Here is a 21,317-nt window from a genome sequence, read left to right as displayed (position 1 = left end):
CAGAGTAGTTTATAGGAGTCCTGCTTACCGCAATTTAATCTCCACTACAACGCTTTGAGGTAGATTGAGAGACTTTTGGGCTGAAGGTTACTCAGTGAACTTCATGCCTGAGTGACGACTTGAACCTAGATTTCCCCAGTTCTAATCTGACATTCTAGCCACTATAGTTCACTTGCTCTCATTATCCTTCACAGCCTCTCTGTCCTTTGATGCCTGTTCTTTAGCTCTGCAGTACTTAAAAAAAATATTTCTTTTCCCCTTAAAATGGCAAGGTCAGTGTTCACCTTACTAGAAAATAGGGCAATAGAAATCTGCATAGCTTGGCATAGTGGTTAGGAGCACCAACTTTTAATCTGGCGAGCCAGGTTTGATTCACTGCTCCTCCTCCACATGCAGCCAACTGGGTGACCTTGGGCTCGCCAAAGCACTAATAAAGCTGTTCTGACCGAGCAGGCTCTCTCAGCCTCCCCTCCCTCACAGGGTGTCTGTTGTAGTGAGAGGAAAGGGAAGGTGAATGTAAGCCGCTTTGAGACTCCTTCAGGTAGAGAAAAGTGGCATTAAAAAACCAATTCTTTTTCTTCAGTAATCTCAGGGATCTCTCAGGCTAACCTCCCTCACAGGGTGTCTGTTGTGGGGAGAGGAAAGGGATGGCCACTTTGAGACTCTTTGAGTAAGCCACTTTGAGACTCCTTTGGGTAGAGAAAAGCGGCATATAAGAACCAACTCTTCTTCTTCTCCAGTAATATCGTCTCTCTCAGCCCCACCTATCTCACAGGGAGTCTGTTGTGGGGAGAGGAAAGAGAAGGCGACTGTAAGACGCTTTGAGACTCGTTCAGGTAGAGAAAAGTGGCATAGAGGAGCCAACTCTTCTTCTTCTTCAGTAATCTCAGGGCTCTCTCAGCCTCTCCTACCTCACAGGGTGTCTGTTGTGGGGAGAGGAAAGGGAAGGAGACTGTAAGACGCTTTGAGACTTTGGATAGGGAAAAGCAGTATATAAGAATCAACTCTTCTCCTAATATGATGTTACTGCTGGCACATGAAAGTTTGCTTGTGGTGTGAGTAGGTTAGATTTTATTTTTTTTTCTTTGTCCCTGCCAGCTTTAAACTAAAACGATAACAAGAATGCATTTGCTTTTTTGTTACTTAGATTATTAAACCTGTTTCTTTTTTCTTTTCAAATATTCAGGACTCAACAAAACTGTACAAGAAAGGTGGAGAAAGCACAGCTGTTGAATGCTCCACGGCCGAGGGCAGGCTGAGGGAGAGCAGTCCGCTTTCGAAGAAACCGTCGCCCTTGCACTCTGAAGCGTCAGATCATGGGAAGTCGGCCCTTTCCGCTCCAGTCAGTAGCCGTGATCCAGACTCAAAGGACAGAGCTCCGATCAACGGAGCCACCACCGTAACAGAGAAATTGGCCCAGCTCATCGCCACTTGTCCCCCACTGAAGTCTTCCAAAACGAAGCAAAAGAAGCCAGCCATGGGAGTTGCTTCCGAGTTTGCTAAAGACTCCGGAAAGAAGCTCCCGCCGACCGGGACCCCGACCGTGGCAGCTAGCAAGGACTTTGTAAAGAAACTTCCTGGCGCCGGCAATATGGGTGCTGCGCTGGGCAATAAGGATTTTGCAAAGAAGGTGCCAGGGATGAGCGGTGGAGCCGGGTTGATCAGCAAAGACTCCGGGCCTAAAAAGCAACCAGGGACATGCCCTAGCGTAGCTGGATTAGTTAGCAATAAGGATTGCGGGAAGAAGCCGCCGGTCCTTACCTCTCCGATAGGATTGATCAGCAAGGAAAGTGGAAGGAAACCGCCAGTGACTGGCGTGCCGGTTGGGCTAGCGAGCAAGGAGTCCGGGAAAAGGTTTCTGGGGTCTAGCAGTCCAATCGGATTGGTTAATAAGGAGGCCAGTAAAAAGCTGCTAGGGCCTGTCCCTGCTCCTGGGTTGATCAACAAAGACTTGGGAAAAAAATTACCAGTGTCCAGCAATCCAGTTGGATTGGTTAATAAGGACACCGGAAAAAAGTATCCCGGTCCGGATAACCCAGTCGGGCTGGTTAACAAGGACTTGGGAAAGAAATTGCCCATGACCAGTAGTCCAAGTGGGAAACTGCCCATGACTAGTAGTCCAAGTGGGAAACTGCCCATGACTAGTAGTCCAAGTGGAAAATTGTCCATGACTAGTAGTCCAGGTGGAAAACTGCCCATGACTAGTAGTCCAAGTGGGAAACTGCCCACAACTAATAGTCCAATGGGTATGGCTAATAAAGACTGTGGGAAGAAGCTCTCGGGGGTGACTGGTCCAGTGGGGTTGATAACAAAGGAATCTGGGAAGAAGGTACTGGGGATTGGCCTGCCACCCAGTTTAGCACTTAAGGACTCTGGGAAGAAAGCGGCAGGGGCCAGCAGCCCACCCGGGCTGACTAGCAGAGACCCGGGGGTTCCAAAAGCAGCCACTGGTCATGCTTCCTCTGAGCCTTTCAAACGCTTTTGTAGCGGAAGCATCATCAACCTTGATGGTCCGGAGCCCGCGGCCCCTTTGAAAGATAGCGGGGGCATTAAAGCGTTTGAGAAGCATGTCCCAAGGCAGAGTAAAGAGAGCATTCCAGAAAAGTTGGTGGCCCAGAGAGAGATCTCAGGTGGAGGTAAAGATGGGGCCTGCACACAGCAGGAAGCTCCGTCGCCCATTGAAAGGGGCACTGCGGATGCGTTGAAGCACGACAAGCAGCTGCCAGTTTATTGCACTTCCCCAGACTTCAGGACGGCCGGTGGCGCTTCTGATCTGTCTACGGCCAAGTCACCTTTCAGCGCTGTAGGAGAGGGGAATCTCCCCTCCCCCTCCCCGGCCGCCTCTGTCACCGCTTTAGCCCGAAGCCCCGCTTCGACCTTGGCTCAGCTGACTTCCAACCCATCGCATTTAAATAACACGGCAGAGCTCTTAGAAGGAATTTCCGAGCCGATTAGCAAGACCCCGTTTGCCACCGACGGGGTGCGCTCAGCCGCAAGCAGGCTGTCCGGCCCTGGCTCGCACGCTACCAGCAGAGGGATCGGAAGGGAGTTTAACGATTCCAAAGCTGCCCACGCAGACCCGCCGAAACCTAGCCCCGCCGTAGGCAAAAAGTTCAGCTTGGCCAATGAATCAAACGTCCGTGCCGCCATCGCCCCTTCGGTGGTGAGCTTCTCCAGCTTATTTACCAACAAACCCATTCTGAAGATTGGTGCCATGACGGCATCGGGGAAAACCTGCCACGGGGGCAACTCCCCAAGCAGCGGTGGCGACTCCCAAAACAAGCCCTTGAAGAAGAGGAAAGGACGAAAGCCACGGTGGACCAAGGTGGTGTCGAGGGGCGCCTGCCAGCCTCCCAAAGGGCTAGAGCTAGGAAGGCCTGATCTTTTCAAAAACATTTCTTGCAGCGCGCTGTCCAGCAGTAGCCTGGACCAGGCCAAGCTCTTTAAAAACACCGGCCCGCCTTCCTTTGCGGAGCACGAGTTCGTCAAGCATCAGTTGCCAAAGCTGAGCAAATCTGGCAGCATGCAGTCCCTCGCTCTGCTTCGCAGCGTTGGCAAGGAACCCAGCAAATTTTACAGTCCTCACCTGCAGGCTTCCGGCGGGTGCCTTTCGGACGAATTGTTCCCCGAGATGTACAAGTCCAAAAGGGGCAGGTCGAAATCCAAAGAGATGCCCCACTTGGAAGGGCCCCCCAAGCGCACCCTGAAGATCCCCGCCTCCAAGGTCTTCTCCGTGCAGTCCAAGGAAGAGCAGGAGCCTCCGGTGTTGCATCCAGAGGTGGAAATTCCTCCGTTTCGACAGAGCCTCGACGAGCACGCTTTTCCAAAGAAGCGCGGTCGGCCGAAAAGACAGATCAGGTCAGGGGTCAAAATGAAGCCCCCCGTTCTGTCGGTCGCCCCCTTCGTCACCTCGGACAATTCCGACACGCTAGAGCCCGAATGCGACCAGCAGCCGAGCGAGGATTTCTTCGAGATGTCCGACGAGACTGGAAGCCCGGAGGAACTCGGGGAAACCAGCTCCTGTAACGCGCCTGACCTGGAGGCGGAGCCAGACCGGAAAGAGACCAAGCGGAGCAACGGGCAGCTGATGAAAACCATCATCAGGAAAATCAACAAGATGAAGACGCTGAAGCGGAAAAAGCTCTTGAATCAAATCCTCTCTTCCACCGCGGCGGAACCCAATCAAGGGAAAGTGCAATCCAAGCTCCACACGACGGTGTCGACCCTCGCCGCCACGTTCAGCTCGAAGCTGGGCCAGCAGATCAACGTCAGCAAGAAAGGGACGATCTACATAGGAAAAAGGCGAGGCAGGAAGCCCAAAGCTGTCCTGAATGGCATCTTGGGTAACGCGGCCAGCCTGAGCGTTCTCGAAAAGTCCGCCCAGCAGGCAGGGGGGGCGATGCTCGGCCCAGCGGTCCCCCCTCTGCTCACGTCTGCACCGAATAACTCTGAGATCCTTCCGTCGCCGGTTTGCTCTCAGTCCTCTGGGGTGAGCGGGGGCCAGAGCCCGGTCAGCAGCGACATGGGCTTCGTGGAGCCGAACTCCGTCCCGTACTTACACCTGCACTCCAGGCAGGGGAGCGTGATTCAGACCCTCGCCATGCGGAAAGCCTCCAAGGCCCGCCGGAGGCTTTCCCCGCCGACTCTGCTCCCAAACTCCCCGTCCCACATGAGCGAGCTGAGCTCCCTGAAGGAAGCGACGCCCTCCCCCATCAGCGAGTCCCACAGCGACGAGACGATCCCCAGCGACAGCGGCATCGGGACCGACAACAACAGCACTTCCGACCGGGCCGAGAAGTTCTGCGGCCCGAAGAAACGGCGGCACTCCTTCGACCACCTCTCCCTCGTCCCCCCGGAGGCCTCCACCGTCCTGAGCGGCCTCAAGGAAAAGCACAAGCACAAGTGCAAGCGCCGGAGCCACGACTACCTGGCCTACGACAAGATCAAGCGTCAGAAGCGGAAGAGGAAGAAGAAATACCCGCAGCTGCGCAGCAGGCAGGACCCGGACTTCCTGGCCGAGCTGGAGGAGCTGATCAGCCGGTTGAGCGAGATCCGGATAACGCACCGGAGCCACCACTTCATCCCCCGGGACCTGCTGCCGACCATTTTCCGGATCAACTTCAACAGCTTCTACACCCACCCCACTTTCCCCCTGGATCCTTTGCACTACATCCGGAAGCCGGACTTGAAGAAGAAGCGGGGCCGGCCCCCCAAAATGAGGGAGGCGATGGCGGAGATGCCTTTCATGCACAGCCTCAGCTTCCCGCTGTCCGGGACTGGCTTCTACCCCTCCTACGGCATGCCTTACTCTCCTTCTCCCCTCGCTGCCACCCCGATTGGCCTGGGCTATTACGGGCGGTACCCTCCGACCATTTACCCCCCGCCCCCTTCCCCTTCGTTCACGACCCCCTTGCCCCCTCCGTCGTACGTGCACGCCGGCCACCTGCTCCTCAACCCGGCCAAGTACCACAAGAAAAAGCATAAGCTCCTGCGCCAGGAGGCGTTCCTCACCGCCAGCCGGGCGCCCCTCCTCTCCATGAGCACCTATCACCCCAGCGTCCCGCCGGAGATGGCCTACGGCTGGATGCTGGAACACAAGCACCGGCACCGCCACAAGCACCGTGAGCACCGCTCCTCGGAGCAGCCCCAGGTCTCCATGGAGGCCCTGGCGGCCAACGGCTCTTCCCGCACCGTCCTGGAGTCCCTGAAACGCTACCGCTTTGGGAAGGAGACGGCGGGCGAGAGATACAAGCATAAGGAGAAGCACCGTTGCCACATGGCTTGCCCGCACCTGTCCCCTTCCAAAGGCTTGCTCGGCAGGGAGGAGCAGTGGGTCAGGAGGGAGCCGGTGGAGCCCGGTTCCCTCTCGCTGGGGTTACAGGCCCCGCTGCAGATCGACTGTTTGGACACTCCGCCCAGCCTGCCTTTGGGTCGGATCACGCCGAGCTCCGAGGCCGCCAGCAGCGATGAGCACACCAACCTTTTTACCAGTGCAATAGGCAGCTGCCGAGGGGCTGGCTCTGCCACGACCGGTGGGCGTAAAAAACTGTCCGACGGCTCGGGACTGTTCAGCCCCCAGGATGCGCCGCTCAGCCGACCCCTGAGGAAGGAGACGTTGCCCCCCATGGAGAAGACGCTCACAACGTTGTCAGGTAAGAAAAAAGATCCTTGTCGCTAGGGTTAAGTTGTCGTTTGGATCGGCCTTCCTGCGCCCGTCGAGTGAGTGGGCGAGGTTCCCCTCCTCACCCTTTTGCCGTTTTGATCGCAAAGGGGCAGCGTCGTTACCGGGCAGGACCAAAGGCAGAATGAGCTTTGCAAGTCACTGGAAGCGAGTGGTGACTCGCAAAAATTCATTTGTTGAAATAAGCGGCAGTAGTCGTTATGGTGCCGTGGGGTTTTTTTTTGTTTTACCTTTTTTGTCACAGCAGCAGACTGAGAGAAAGAGAGAGGGTTTCAGGGCCCGGCCACACAAGATGCCTTCCCCAGACCAGAACAGCTAGTGCTTTTCATAGTCCAAGGAGTTCAGCATTGGAATCGGCTCTCCCTCACTGACAGTCTTTATGCAGCGGCTGGGCAGATACTGATCATAAATGCTTTAGGCTAGGGGTGGTCAAACTGCGGCCCTCCAGATGTCCATGGACTACAATTCCCAGGAGCCCCCTGCCAGCGAATGCTGGCAGGGGGCTCCTGGGAATTGTAGTTCATGGACATCTGGAGGGCCGCTGTTTGACTAACCCTGCTTTAGGCTAGAGGTGGTCCAACTGTGGCTCTCCAGATGTCCATGGACTACGATATCCACAAGCCCCTGCCCACACATGCTGGTAGGGGCTCATGGGAGTTGTAGTTCATGGGTGTGTGGAGAGCCACAGTTTGGCCACGTCTGCTTGAGGCTGATCCTGCACTGAGCAGGGGGTTGGACAAGATGATCTGTATGGCCTCTTCCAACTCTGTTTCTATGATCCTGTCTCCAGTAGTGGAGCCGGAAGCCAGTAGCACTATTGACCACGAGAAGACAAAAGGGGCCAAGGTCTCTCCATTAAGTGTAGTTGAACTTGGGCTGTATGAGACCTTTGCATGCGTCAGGCCTGGAATATATACAAACCCCAGGTAGCTGATGTTAGTGAAGACCTTTCTCTGCCTCAGAGCCAGTGCCCGTCAGAGCACTCAGTGAGACAGAGCTAGGTAAGCCAGAGGCCAAACTGGGCACATGAGGTCACGTATCTGCCTGTTATAGGTCTGGTGTTGGATACGTTCTCTCCTCTTCTGTGCCTGATGAGCACACATGATCTCAGGTAGCTCACAAACAGAATGTTTTTGGGCTTCTGAGATGGGGCGGGGAGGTCTAAAGGGAAGCCAAGAAAGGATGGGGAAGATCTCAGACATTCGGCCATCCTGCCACTAAAAAACGTGAAGCTGGCTCTTGACAATTAGAAATAATTTTCAGCCCTCCAGAAGGTGGGTAAATGTTTTCTCCAGGTCTGTTTCTGGCCACCTGGCTGGTTCTGCAAACAGAGGGGTGATTTTTGTAAAACAAAATCTCTTCTGAACACTGTTCTTTTTGACACCTGCCCCATGGAGGGACGGGGTGGGGTGGGGCTGGAATAATTTCAGTAGTGCTATGGGCCCACAGCTTGCTCATGACAGCTATATCTGGATTATGCCTTGCGCATGACAGCTATATCTGGATTATGCCAATGTGAAGGACTTTAAAATTATGAGGGTTTTTTAATCTGGGCGTACCATTGCAGTACACTAGCCCATTTTTTTAAAGAAAGAAAACTTGTAGATGCTCAGAGGCGATGGTAATTAAAAGTTTTTTAAAATTATATTAATTATATTTAATTAATCACAGACCGGAACGGATGGGTTGAAATTAATTCAAAAGAAATTCCATCTAAACATCCGGAAGAAGTTCCTGAAAGTTAGAGCGGTTCCTCAGTGGAACAGGCTTCCTCGGGAGGTGGTGGGTTCTCCATCTTTGGAAATTTTTAAACAGAGGCTGGAGAGCCATCTGCCGGAGGGGCTGATTCTGTGAAAGCTTAAGGGAGTGGCAGGTTACACTGGATAAGCTATAGGGATGTGAGTGTCCTGCATAGTGCAGGGGGCTGGCCTAGCCCTAGATGACCCATGAGGTCCCTTTCAACTCGATGCTTCTATGATTCTATGTCACTGCTTGCATGTTTAGGGGAGTGCACAGGGTAGCACGTGGCTCTTTGGGTTGATGGGAATTGCCTATGTGGCTCTCCAGTGTAGCGAACAATGAAACAAGACGGCGTGTGTCCCTGACCTGGATGACCCAGATTAGCCCAATCTCTCAGATCTTGGAAGTTAAGCAGGGTTGGCCCTGGCTGGGGTGGGATTTGGTTGGGAGACCTCCGCAGAAGTCCAGGGTCGCTACACGAAGGCAGGCACGTGTCTTGCCTTGAAAGCCCCATGGAGCTGCCCTAAGACAGCTGCGACTTGATAGGCACCCCTGCATATGCATCCCAAAGGCACAAATAAACCCCTTTGGGGGTGGCTGCCGGACTTGTGCCAACGACCTCGCCATGGCTATTAGGAAGTTCTTTATTAAAAAATTATTCTGCCTTGTTGATCCATTTTTTAACAGTAGCGTTTGTCATTCAGCACCAATAGCGAGCAATATCAGCGGGATCCAATCCAGTCCCCACTTTGCGAGGCCGGGGAGTATGCGTGATGCCGAATCGTTACGGAGAATTCCCCACGCTGTGCTTAAATCTAAAATGGCTCTGCCGCTGGCCCCTCCCCGCCCCCGTTTTTGGATTTCCGCCTCTGCTTTCCAAGGAGTCGGGATGTCCGCTTCCACAAATTGCTCAGCCTAAACTCGTCCAAGTTTAAAACGGTGTCCTCCCCAGCGGGGGAAGTTTTGGGAAGCAGGATTAGACGACAGGTTGTGGTTGTGAGTGCAGTTCTGGGAATTTCCTGAGGAATGCCATTGCCCTGAGCGAGCCAACTCGGATTTGATGAGGAACAGCCTTTAATTAGGAGAGAAGCGAGGGACGTCGGAGGCCGAAGCCCACCAAGCGCTGCCTCTGAATCACTGCTTCTCTGCTAGTGCATTTAATTGGTGAGTCAGATGAAAACATATCGCTTTCCGTAAGTGCTTTTTCCCACAATTGGAAGCAGCTGTTTTTGTCAGGGAAGCAGCTTTTCAGCTCAGCGGCTTGACTTGCTCGCCTCCTCCTCGCCACATCTCAAGCATGTCGTGCAGCAGGGGTCTGCAGAAGTGCATTCGGACTGCGCCAAGATCAGAGCCCCACGAACCGTTCTTCGTTAGCAGCAAGGCAAAAGCAGCTCAGGCAATGGAGCGGACACCCGAGGGACCTTTGGCCAGTCCTGGCTCCTGCAGAATGCGTAGAGCCGCCTAATACTTCATATCAGAGTCTTCAGTTACTTCTGCATTCCTTGTATTAGAAAAACAGACGTTAATGCAGTCAAGAACCTCCACCTGAGAACCCTCACACACAAACTGCTCCAGCCTGAAGCATCAATGCACCGATTGTTCTGCTGTGAAATGCATGGATTTTTCTGCCTTGAAAGCCTTTTTGAGGAAGGGCAGAATAAAAATGGAAATATCAGTCAATAAATTCAGTTTTCACCTTCAGATCCTTGTGTGCTTTTGCAGGGCTGGTTAGGGAGACCCAAGCTGAGAGCCAGCTTGGTGTAGTGCAGGGGTAGTCAACCTGTGGTCCTCCAGATGTCCATGGACTACAATTCCCATGAGCCCCTGCCAGCGTTTAACTGGCAGGGGCTCATGGGAATTGTAGTCCACGAACATTTGGAAGACCACAGGTTGACTACCCTTGGTGTAGTGGTTAGGATCTGGGGAGCCGGGTCCGATTCTGCACTTCCCCACATGCAGCCAGCTGGGTGACCTTGGGCTTGCCACGGCACTGATAAAACTTCTGACTGAGCAGGGATATCAGGGCTCTCTCAGCCTCACCTACCTCACAGGGTGTCTGTTGTGGCCTGAGTAAGCCATTTTCTGTCCTCAGGCGACACACGATAGGTAGATGGTGGGCGCTGCCTAGTTTTGTAATCTTCCATGGCTGCTGTTTTTTCCTTGGGGGGGTGCTTCATTCTTTATGGAGTATTCGGTATAGAACTGTCTCTGTGTTATCCCCCTCCCGCACAGAATTTGGGGTGATTTTGTGATCTCTTCCCGTTTCCCCTTTTCTTCCTTGTTTTATTGTTACCACTTCCCTGTGTGTTAGGGCAGATGTGAGTGGGAGGTTAGCCCAAGGTCACCCACCGAACTTCATGGCTGCGTGGCAGTTTGAGCCCGGTTCTCCTCTGGCCCTTTGCAAACATACTTCACTGCTGTTCACTGGTTCACCTGTCTCTAGAACAGCCATTTTCAACGTTTTGATTGTGGAGGCACCCCTGAAGTAATTTTTCAGGGTTCAAGGAGCCCCGGAAATGATACCAACTGGCCACACCTCCCTGCCATGTCCCCCAGAAGTGTCATATTACCAGAAGTGACATCACCACCTGCGTTAACAGGCAGGCTCAAGGATGACTGAGTTGGGGAGAGCCAGGAGGCAGTTTAAGGCAGTTTAAGGCAGCAGTAGACATTCCCAGTTGTAATGTATGGCTGTGAAAGTTGGACCATAAGGAAGGCCGAGCGTCAAAGAATTGAGGCTTCTGAACTCTGGTGCTGGAGAAGACTCTTGCGAGTCCCTTGGACTACAAGGCGAACAAACCGGTCAGTCCTAGAGGAGATCAGCCCTGACTGCTTCTTAGAAGGCCAGATCCTGAAGATGAAACTCAAATACTTTGGCCACCTCATGAGAAGGAAGGACTCCCTGGAGAAGACCCTAATGCTGGGAGCGATCGAAGGCAAAAGAAGAAGGGGACGATAGAGAATGAGGTGGCTGCATGGAGTCACTGAAGCAGTCGGTGCAAACTTAAATGGGCTCCGGGGAATGGCAGAGGACAGGAAGGCCTGGAGGATCATTGTCCACGGGGTCGGAATGGGTCCGACACGATTTTGCACCTAACAACAGACATGCAGGTGCATAAACCACCTGAGCCTTCACTCTTGGGAGGGGGAGCAATGGAAGTGGGCAATTCCCCAGCTTGTGGCCAAATCCATTAAGGCAGGAGGGGAAAGCCGTGCTCCCCCTCCAGATCTCCCACAGTCCCCTGGGTGTCCACAGACCCCTGGTTGGGAATCCCTGCTCTGGAAAGAGTTTTTCTTTTTTCCTTCCATGCACAAAGGGAGTGTTTTGTCTCTACTTCCCGATTCTTTGTTTACAGATGTAAATAATTGGATTGGAGGTTGACACAATCGTGTAAACTGCAATAGATTGTTTAAATTATTCATACGTATTCTTCTCAAATGCTCTTTGAGTTGCTATTTTAAAAAAATCAGACCACCTGTTTACAGAAAGAGGGAAAACTTCCCACGTAACTCCTTGTCTATATAATTATGATCTAGTTCCCTAAGAACTGAAGATAAGTAAGGGTAGAGGGCCCTGTAAAGCAGTGGTCCCCAACCTGCGGACCGCCGCCCAGTGCTGGGCCGCGGTTCCCTCTCCCCGCCCCCCCCCCCGAAGTAAAAAACTTCCCAGGCCGCAAGCTTGCGGCCCGGGAAGCTTCTTACTGCGAGAGGGGAGGGAGAGGGAATTAGGGCCGCGCATGTGCGATTTCGGCCGCGCAGCGCGCATGTGCGATGCGCGGGCGTGGCCATCGCCCTGCCGGTCCCCAGCCGAAAAAAGGTTGGGGACCACTGCTGTAAAGACCAGGGAGAAGTAGGTCCAAATGGTACAAAGTTCCCTAGGTGATCTTATTTATTTATTTATTTGATTTATTACCCACTGCTATGGAACAAGTCTTGGGCCAGCCGGCCACTGTCCACCTTAATTTACCACCCAGGGATGTTGGGAAGGTCGATGAAGTCGGAGAATCCCACGTACGCCACTCTGACGTGCTTGGAGGAGGATGGCCCAGGGTAATACCATGGCGTATTTGCTGGGTTTCTCAGCAAAGGACGATGTCAAACCTATCAACGAGCAAAAGTGATGTTTTATAAATTGGACAAAAACGTTTCATGAAAGCTCCATGCATATAAATATTTCAAAGGACATTTGCTAGTAATAAAGTCTGAAAACTACCAAGAGAGAAAGCGGGAGAAGTCATTTTTTTTAAAGAACATTGTCATGATGACAGTCCACCAATTTGCTGTTGGAAAGACAGATACCTCCCCATTCAGTGACCATCTAGTACGGTTTGCTGTTCCAGATCCAGCCATGTGGGAAATATTGGGGACAGCTTCTCTCTGAATAAAAACTCCCCATACCATGCAAGTGTTGGGTGTGAAGGAGCGAGTGGCCCTGGGCAGATTTTGTACCTTTGAGCATGAATCCCAAGAGCAGCCTCTGGCCCCGAGCGGTACCATAAATGTTTTGCTTTAGTATCTTGTGATTTCTACCGCCCACCCTTCCTAAAGCAGGAGGAAATCCAAGGGCAGCGGTCTGGTTTCATGTGGGGTCAGAGACTTCCATGAGGGCCCCTGACATAGAATCATAGAGTTGGAAGGGACCTCCTGGGTCATCTAGTCCAACCGCCTGCACTTTGCAGGACATTCACAACTGTATCACTCATCCACTGTAATCTGCCACCCCCTTAAGCTTTCACAGAATCAGCCTCTCCGTCAGATGGCTATCCAGCCTCTGTTTAAAAATTTCCAAAGATGGAGAACCCACTACCTCCTGAGGAAGCCTGTTCCACTGAGAAACCACTCTAACTGGCAGGAACTTCTTCCGGATGTTCAGATGGAATTTCTTTTGAATTAATTTCATCCCATAGGTTCTGGTCCGTCCCTCCGGGGCAAGAGAGACCAACTCTGCTCCATCCTCTATATGGCAGCCTTTTAAATACTTGAAGATGGCTATCAGATCCCCTCTCAGTCGTCTCCCCTCTGGCTAAACTGACCGAGCTCCCCCAACCTTTCTTCACACGTCTTGGTCTCCTAACCCCTCACCATCTTTGTTGCCCTACTCTGGACACACTCCAGTTTGTCTACATCCCTCTTCAACTGGGGTGCCCAAAACTGAACATATGAGAGACGTAACATGATGCATTGTTTTTGGACAGCTGGGCTGCGTGCAGGGGGCAGGGGAACAGCGAGATCGGAGATGTGGCTGTGAACTTCTTTAAACCAGATGTGCCAGATGTCTTTCAGTAGAAGGGTAGATGGGAGACAGGAATTGAGAGGGAAGGGGAAGTAACGGTGGGGAGTTGCTCTTAAGTGGTGATTAGAGCCTACCAACATCTGTTTGAAAACACTTGCCTCTGACCCGCGGGTGTCTTCTCCCAGAATTGCTTCCTGCTTTTCAGCTGCTCCTGCCAGTCAAGCATATCGGAGCCACTTCTGGATCTTTGATTAATCGCTGCAGTTATTCTAATGTACTGACTTACAAGGTAATACGAGCCCCAAAGAGCAGTTCTTCTACATGCCCTGAGCGGCATATATACGCCTGAGGTTTGGTAGTAGAAGAGGCCAGATCCGCACATGCCGAATGTGAGCAAATGCAGCGATGCATGCCTAGATAATTTCCTCAGGCGCAGGAGTGCTGAATCCAGAACAAGAAGCCAAAGCCATATAACAGGGGTGGGCAAACTGTGGCTCTCCAGATGCCCAGGGACTACAATTCCCACGAGCCCCTGCAGGCAGGGGCTCGTGGGAATTGTAGTCCCTGGGCATCTGGAGAGCCGCTGTCTGCCATATAATAACTCTGATGGTTGATGGAAAGGGCCATCCGATCACAGTAGACCTCTGGCAGCCTAGTAGGATTGACACAACTCCAGTCAATTGAGTTGCCGTCGTCGGCTTGAGACTTTTCCCTTTTGGTAGGATTTTCAAGGCAGGAGCTATTCAGAGGTGCTTTGCCCTCATCCGGCCGCCTCCCAGTGACATTGACCTCCTCAGCAGTCTCTCCTCAGTTTGGTGTCGTGGTTAGGAGTGCAGACTTCTAATCTGGCGAGTCGGGTTTGATTCCCCGCTCCCCCACATGCAGCCAGCTGGGTGACCTTGGGCTCGCCACGGCACTGATAAAACTGTTCTGACCGAGCAGTGATATCAGGGCTCTCTCAGCCTCACCCACCTCACAGGGTGTCTGTTGTGGGGAGAGGAAAGGGAAGGCGACTGTAAGCCGCTTTGAGCCTCCTTCGGGTAGGGAAAAGCGGCATATAAGAACGAACTCTTCTTCTTCCCTTCCAAACCCTATCCAGGGCTGACCCTGCTTAGCTTCTGAGACCTGACAAGGTTGGGCTAGTCCAGGCCATCCGGGTCAAGGCAGTACCTTGAATTAGGGCCCAACAACATGCCACAGAACATCTTGCAGTTTTTTAAGCTCATCAGAACCCTTCTTCACCCTAGATCAGCCTTTCTCGTCTTTTTTGTCAGTGAGAAACCACTGAAAAATTCTTCAGGCTTCAAGAAGCCATAGTAATGACACAATTGTGCAGAATGTAAGTGTCCTGCATAGTGCAGGGGGTTGGACTAGAAGAGGGGTAGTCAGCCTGTGGCCCTCCAGATGCCCAGGGACTACCAGCAGGGGCTCGTGGGAATTGTAGTCCCTGGGCATCTGGAGAGCCACAGTTTGCATCGTGTTACGTCTCTCATATGTTCAGTTTTGGGCACCCCAGTTGAAGAGGGTTGTAGACAAACTGGGGCGTGTCCAGAGGAGGGCAACAAAGATGGTGAGGGGTTTGGAGAGCAAGATGTATGAAGAAAGGTTCTGGCAGGGGCTCATGGGAATTTTAGTCCATGAACATCTGGAAGACCACAGGTTGACTACCCCTGGACTAGATGACCCAGGAAGTCCCTTCAAACTGTATTATTCTATGTTTCTATGAATATGGTTGGGGAACAGAGCTGTGGACACACCTGGTGAAGGCACCAAAGCTTTCTGTATAGGATACTAATAAAGAAGCCACATAGCTATAGAGATCTCCCCCCCCCCCACACACACACTGACACTTTTTCACTCTCCTGATGAAGTGTTTTGTACAGCTTGAAAGCTGTTGTGTTCTTTTGCTTGGTTTCACGGTATTACATGACATTTGGTTTTGCATTTTGCTGTTGACCAGTGCAGCATCCCAGTGCCCCATCTTTTATGCAGAACAGGAACAGGCTTTCCCTTGGCTCTCTCTTTGACTGCCCTTCCCCCTTTGCTCCCAATTTCCCATTTGACACATGCTCATGTATCCTTTTAGACTGCTCACCATCTCCTCAACAAAGGTCTAGTTATCTCTCACCTTGACTCTAGTGCAACCTTCTCTCTGGCCTTCTGCTGCTCTGCTTCCCGTTTGCCTCTATCTAGCACTCCTCTGTCAGAATCTTTCTTCCTCCACAATGCTACTTGCATCCTTGTACTGGCATCCTGCTATTCCCAGCTCCGGCAGGTATGCATACATAAACACACCTTGTTCTTTTCTTCATCCTTTATTTCTCCGCTCATGCCCCAATACCTCTCTGCCCATGCATGGCCTTCACTTCTTTAGCCTTCCCCATGTTGGCAAAGTTTAAATAAGCAAAGAGGAGTACGGCACAAGGTTGTTTAACAGAATAGAATAGTACTAGATTCAAAGCCCGTTCGTAAGAATGGGCTTTGAAAGGTCCCCCCCCCAGCTGCCCAAGGGGGGCACGGGTGTGCTTTGAGGCTGCCAGGAAGCCATCCCCGGCCTCCTCCCTCACCTGTTCCCATCCCCACTCTCCGCCCACTTACCCCTTAATGAAATATGATAGTGGAACAATTACTGAGAAGAGAAACAAACTTTGTATAGTAAGGAGGGAGAGTCCTGTCTAAGTGTAGTTCTGCATTCATTCAGACTCTTCTGGAGGCAGGCAGGGAGGAAGTGCACTCAAAGGAGCAGGAAGTCGACAAATGAGCCAATCAGGGCACAGGAGGAGCTTATTAGAAAAATATCAGGAAGTTCCCGTTCTAACTATGCTAAATACACATACTCTCTGTTGGATATTCTTCATATCCATTTGAGTCATGCACACTACAGATCGTGCATGTTCTAGCACCCCACCCTCAACCATTGAAAGGTCTTCCACTCTGTCAGAGAACTCTGATCTTTCTCTCCTGGCTGCCTCTTGTGCATGGAATGATCACTAAGAACAGCTGCAAGATACATTTCACTTGCTTTCTCCAAATTCCCTCTCCCCTTTTCCCATGAATCTGCAGCATAACCTTTAGTCCTTCATCTCCAACTGAAAAAAGAGTTATACTAATTATGTGTGGCAGAATGGGCCTGCTCTTGCCTGGAGGGTCTGTTCCGCCCTGCCCACTCCAGGGTTTTTCCCAATACCTGGTGAGGCTTCTCCCCCCCCTTATTTGTGTAAGATAACTCGCCACCACTTGAACTTTGTACAGAATTGCCCACTGAGAAGGTCAGGACTTCCAGCTTCCCTTCCAAATTCCGAAGCTTTGCTTCTATGTCTCCTGCTGCACAGTACTAGCCCCCATAGGGACAATTTACTGTCTGGTGCACCTCTGGAGGAAAAGCTACTTGCCCACTGCCAGCCTTCCCCGTCTCGGAGCTCCCTTTTACAATAGTGTTTCTGAGATGGTGGCTGTCTATGTGGCACAGAGAACCATTATCAGCATTCAAAGTTGTGAAGTATATTATATTAAAGGAATGTTCATAAGCATACTTTTAGCACCAGATTGAGCAATGGATTCCAAAAGAAAGGGTAAAAAGCAGTTCCTCTGACACTCTCTCTATCCATGCCCTATCAGATAGTAAAATACAGGACAGGCTCCTTAACATAAGAAGTTGCAGATCTCTGCAAAAGTTCCATTACCTTGAAGCTTCCTTTGACTGTCTGAGCCACCACATGACCCGTAGCCGCCTCCTTCAGACCTCAGATAAGAGCTCGGTCTTCCCTGAAGGACTCTGCACCAAGAACTCTTTTTACCCATTTCTTTTAGAATCCCTTGCTCACCAGGCCTCAGAACTTGGAAGGGAAGCTGGGAGTCCTGACCCTTTAGTCCAGGGGTAGTCAAACTGCGGCCTTCCAGATATCCATTGACTACAATTCCCATGAGCCCCTGCCAGCAAATGCTGGCAGGGGCTCATGGGAAACGTAGTCCATGGACATCTGGAGGGCTGCAGTTTGACTGCCCCTGCTTTACTCTAAGAGGAATTGGGACACAGGTGCCCATCATGCAGGTGCTGTCATGCTGAAGAGCTGGGTAGTTTACCTTAAAAGGGCTCCATTGGGCTATGAGGGTGGAGGAGGGACCTTCAGCTTCTCTCCCATGATGTTTTCACCCACGGAAATAGCTGCAGGGGAGCCAGGGAATGGTGAAAAAGTTGCAGGAAAGAAGCCAGAAGTTCCTCCTCCTATCGCAGCACTCCACAGTCCAAAGGAGTGATATTAAGGTATCGTCTACAACAGGGGTGAGAGCCTCTTGTGGCGCAGAGTGGTAAGGCCAGCTGTCTGAAAGCTTTGCCCATGAGGCTGGGAGTTCAATCCCAGCAGCCGGCTCAAGGTTGACTCAGCCTTCCATCCTTCCGAGGTCGGTAAAATGAGTACCCAGCTTGCTTGCTGGGGGGTAAACGGTAATGACTGGGGAAGGCACTGGCAAACCACCCCGTATTGAGTCTGCCATGAAAACGCTAGAGGGCGTCACCCCAAGGGTCAGACATGACTCGGTGCTTGCACAGGGGAAACCTTTACCTTTACCTTTACAACAGGGGTAGTCAACCTGTGGTCCTCCAGATGTTCATGGACTACAATTCCAATGAGCCCCTGCCAGCAAACGCTGGCAGGGGCTCATGGGAATTGTTGTCCATGAACATCTGGAGGACCACGGGTTGACTGCCCCTGGTCTCCAAGCTAGGCGAAGAAGGCCCAAGACTTTCCTGTTGTTAATCCTCTCGTTGTTGGCATTTCAGTGAAAGAATGCCCCAATCTGCAGACCCTTGCATGGAGGAGCAGGTCATGCCCATCACACACAAGGATCTCTCTGCAGCTGTAGAACTTGCAGCTGGCTCTGGCCTTGGGAGCTGTAGAAGGCAGAGGAGGGTTAGAGATGGACCAGGGTGGGCAAGGGGCAATTTTATTTTAAAAACATCTGGGTCTTCTTCCTGTGATACAGTCATGACAGTTAGTGCTCCTTGTCCTTCTAGAAAGCCCGTGCTGGGCCGTTCCCGCTCTGACAAAGGCGAATCATCCGCAGGTTCACAAACTCATTTACCGATTCATTTGCACGCCCAAATCATCGCAACTGAGTTGTGGCACGTTAACTTCCCGAAGAAGAGCGCTGAACCAAAGGACGGCCCTGCTGGGTCATACCAAAGGTCCGATCGGTCCAGCGTCTTCTTTCCCGCAGTGGCCAGCAAGGTGCCCTGGGAGACAAGCGGGAAGCAGGAAGGCCCCACCCGCAGCGTCCTTTTTGTGTCTCAGCATCTAGCATTCGCAGTCCTGCCTCTGAATATAACGTTCCCATTTAGGTCTTAACGTCTTAGCAGTCATCGGTAGACCTCCCCTGCTCTGTGAACGTACCCAGCCTGCTGCCTCCGCCGCCCAGTTCTAGAATTGTGCAAGGGAGAAATTGCTCTCTTTCTCCTCTGGGATGGATTTCCAGGAAGCTCTTTGCTTCCTTGCCCGATCACCCGGAGGCGACTCTTGCTCAGTGCAAGCGAGCAGCGAACGTTCTTTTCCCTTTCCCGCGCCAGCAAAGAAACTTGCCACCTAGGGCGAGGGCGAAGAATCAGGATAAGCCGCCGCTTTCAAACGACGAACGGAGGCTTTTTTAAGGGAGGCTTTTGAGAAGCGCCTCAAGACGCTTCCAGTAGGACTTGATACGTTTGAATTTGAGCCAAGCTGGATAGGATCAGCCTGTGGCCTTTTACACATCTGGAGGACAGCTGCACGGTGATAGCACTGTTCAGTTGAGCACTCCAGGGCGGTGCTGCAGGAATACAAGGTAGGAATACGATGCATGCTGAGCGTAAGCCACAGGAGCCCTTGGACCTCCCATGTTAGAGGCAGAAGCCTAGCATGGGGGTCCCCAGTCTTTTTAAACCTGTGGAATTTTGAAACGGGGCATCGGGCACAATGACAAAATAACAGAGATTCCCAAATGGGGGGGCGGGGTCCGGAGAGGTTTTGAAAGCGATCCACAGGTGCTCTGAAGTGTTTTGGGCTGGGGGTGGTCTGGGCTGTCCTCTCAGCTCCTGCCGTTCTTTCCAGCCGACATGCAACAGAGCCACCAAGGCGGGGGGAGGGGGGGAGCGAAGGGTGTGGGTAGTGATGTGACTTGGAGGAGGGAGGGGGGGACGTATGGCCAGCTGACATCACTTCTGGTGCTCCTCGAAGTCTGAAAAATTATTTCATGGGCTCCTCCACAGTCAAAAGATTGAAAAAGGCTGCTTTATAAAGAGCGTGGGACCCGGCAGACGGTCTGCCTAACCCTTGGTGGGCGCCATAGTGTCCACAGGCGTAATGTTGGGGACCTGTGGCCTAGTAGCTTTACATGTGGTCAGCTGAGGGCCTTGATGCCAAATGGTGACAGGGAACCTGGCTTCGCTTTCTTATAGGCCTGCTGATTGTTTGGGGGTGGGGGGGGGCAGTGCAGTGCAGACAAGGCCCTGCACCTCCGCTTTTCAAGACCTACATTGTGAAAATAATACTAGCAATACAACTAAGTGGACGGGTGGGTTCTATTTGCTGGCTGTTAAAACTGGGGCAGCAGTGAAATCCAGCCTGACTAGACCTCCTTTCCTACGTGGGAAGGCCAGCCTTTCGTGCCATTTGTATTTACATGACAAGATTTGTAGCCCACTTTTCCATCCGCACTTCCAAAGCAGCAGACAAAACTCGTCGTTGGTTAGGACATCTCGGTTCAAAGTTGGGGGCCTGCACAGAGAGGACCACTTACGAGGTAGTTCTCAGCCATACGGATTTTCGCCACTGGTCTGGCGGCTGATGGTTGAAGTGTTTTTGAGTGGCAGCTGCTATGGTGGGAAAAAAATGGCTTTCTGGGCCTGTCCTGCTGCAGATAAATGGTGGCACTTTGATTCTTTTGGAATGCTCTTTGTGTGCCTTTGGTATGCGTGGCTAAGTTCTTTTCTCTGACTTCCCCCTTTCTTTGTTCCATCCCCAGGCACGCTTCCAGCACAGGACAAGCCCTCCCAGAGGCCAGCAGAGACCACCAGCTGCAGCCCTTCCAGAAAGAGGTCTTCATCGGAAAGCACATCTTCTACAGGCAAATAATTTCTCCTCTTCCTTGCAAACGCCGCCCTTAAGTGTTTTTCTGCTCACAGGCCTTCTGGCAAAGCTGGCCAACTAGACCAGGGGTAGTCAACCTGTGGTCCTCTGGATGGTCATGGACTATAATTCCCATGAGCCCCTGCCAGCGTTTGCTGGCAGGGGCTCATGGGAGTTGTAGTATATGAACACCTGGAGGACCACAGGTTGACTACCCTTGAACTAGACAACCTGCAAGCAGGAACTGGGCCTTTTTGCTACCGTCTTCGCTTTAAGGGGATGTCACTTGCAGTAGTTTCCATCTGTCTCCCATGCCCCATTCAGGCTCAGGAAGGGTTGGAGGGAATGAGCGGGGTCATTTGTGTGGTTGCGAGGCAAGCCCCCTCGATCCTTCCGGATGAGCAAGCCAGTCAGGTTTGCCCAGCCAAGCTGTGGGGTCAGACAGAATGGAGAGGATGCCATGCAGAGCGATGAGGATGCTCCGGGGCCTGGGGATCAAGCTCTAGGAGGAAAGGGTGAGGGACTTGGAAATGTCCAGCCTGGAGAAGAGGAAGTTGAGAGGGACAAGACGGCTCCCTTGGATCTGAAAGGTTGTCGCTTAGCGGAAGTCAGGGAGCAGTTCCTGAAGGCAGCAGAGGAGAGGACCAGCAGTAATGGGTTTAAACTACGTGTAGAACAGTACTGGCTAGATATCAGGGGAAACTTTTTCAAAGTCAGAGTAGTTCAGCAGTGGATTGGGCTGCTTAAGGACGTGGTGAGCTCCCCCTCACTGGCAATCTTCAAGCAGCAGCTGGACAGATCCTTCTCCTGGATGCTTGAGGCTGATCCTGCTGGAGCAGGGGGTTGGACTAGATGGCCTGCATGGCCCCTTCCAACTCTGTGGTCCTGTGATTCTATAAGTAGGCTGTGATTTGACAGCCCTTTCCACCACCCTTGGACCTGCCTCCTCCATGGCTTCACCATAAGATTGGGAAAAGGCCTGGAAATACCTTAGTCCCACATGGCCCCAGGCAGGACTCCTCCAGCTGCATCTGAGGCATAGGGCAGCATTCCAGGTGCTGTATTT

At 52.2% G+C, this 21,317-nt stretch overlaps 1 protein-coding gene across 3 annotated transcripts in view; it reads left to right on the top strand.

Moving 5' to 3' along the window:
* Window positions 1-21,317, top strand: part of ASH1L (ASH1 like histone lysine methyltransferase) — a 102,330-nt gene that overhangs the window by 27,269 nt on the left and 53,744 nt on the right. For all 3 annotated transcript variants that reach the window (XM_077322713.1, XM_077322703.1, XM_077322722.1), the window contains exons 3-4: window positions 1,187-6,152; window positions 20,148-20,249. In XM_077322713.1, the coding sequence (XP_077178828.1) occupies window positions 1,187-6,152; window positions 20,148-20,249 (5,068 nt within the window). The remainder of the gene's footprint in view (window positions 1-1,186; window positions 6,153-20,147; window positions 20,250-21,317) is intronic.

This window comes from Paroedura picta, chromosome 1, assembly GCF_049243985.1.
Source record: "Paroedura picta isolate Pp20150507F chromosome 1, Ppicta_v3.0, whole genome shotgun sequence".
Taxonomy (NCBI): Eukaryota; Metazoa; Chordata; class Lepidosauria; order Squamata; family Gekkonidae; genus Paroedura; species Paroedura picta.
This window is presented reverse-complemented; position numbering and strand designations above follow the sequence as displayed.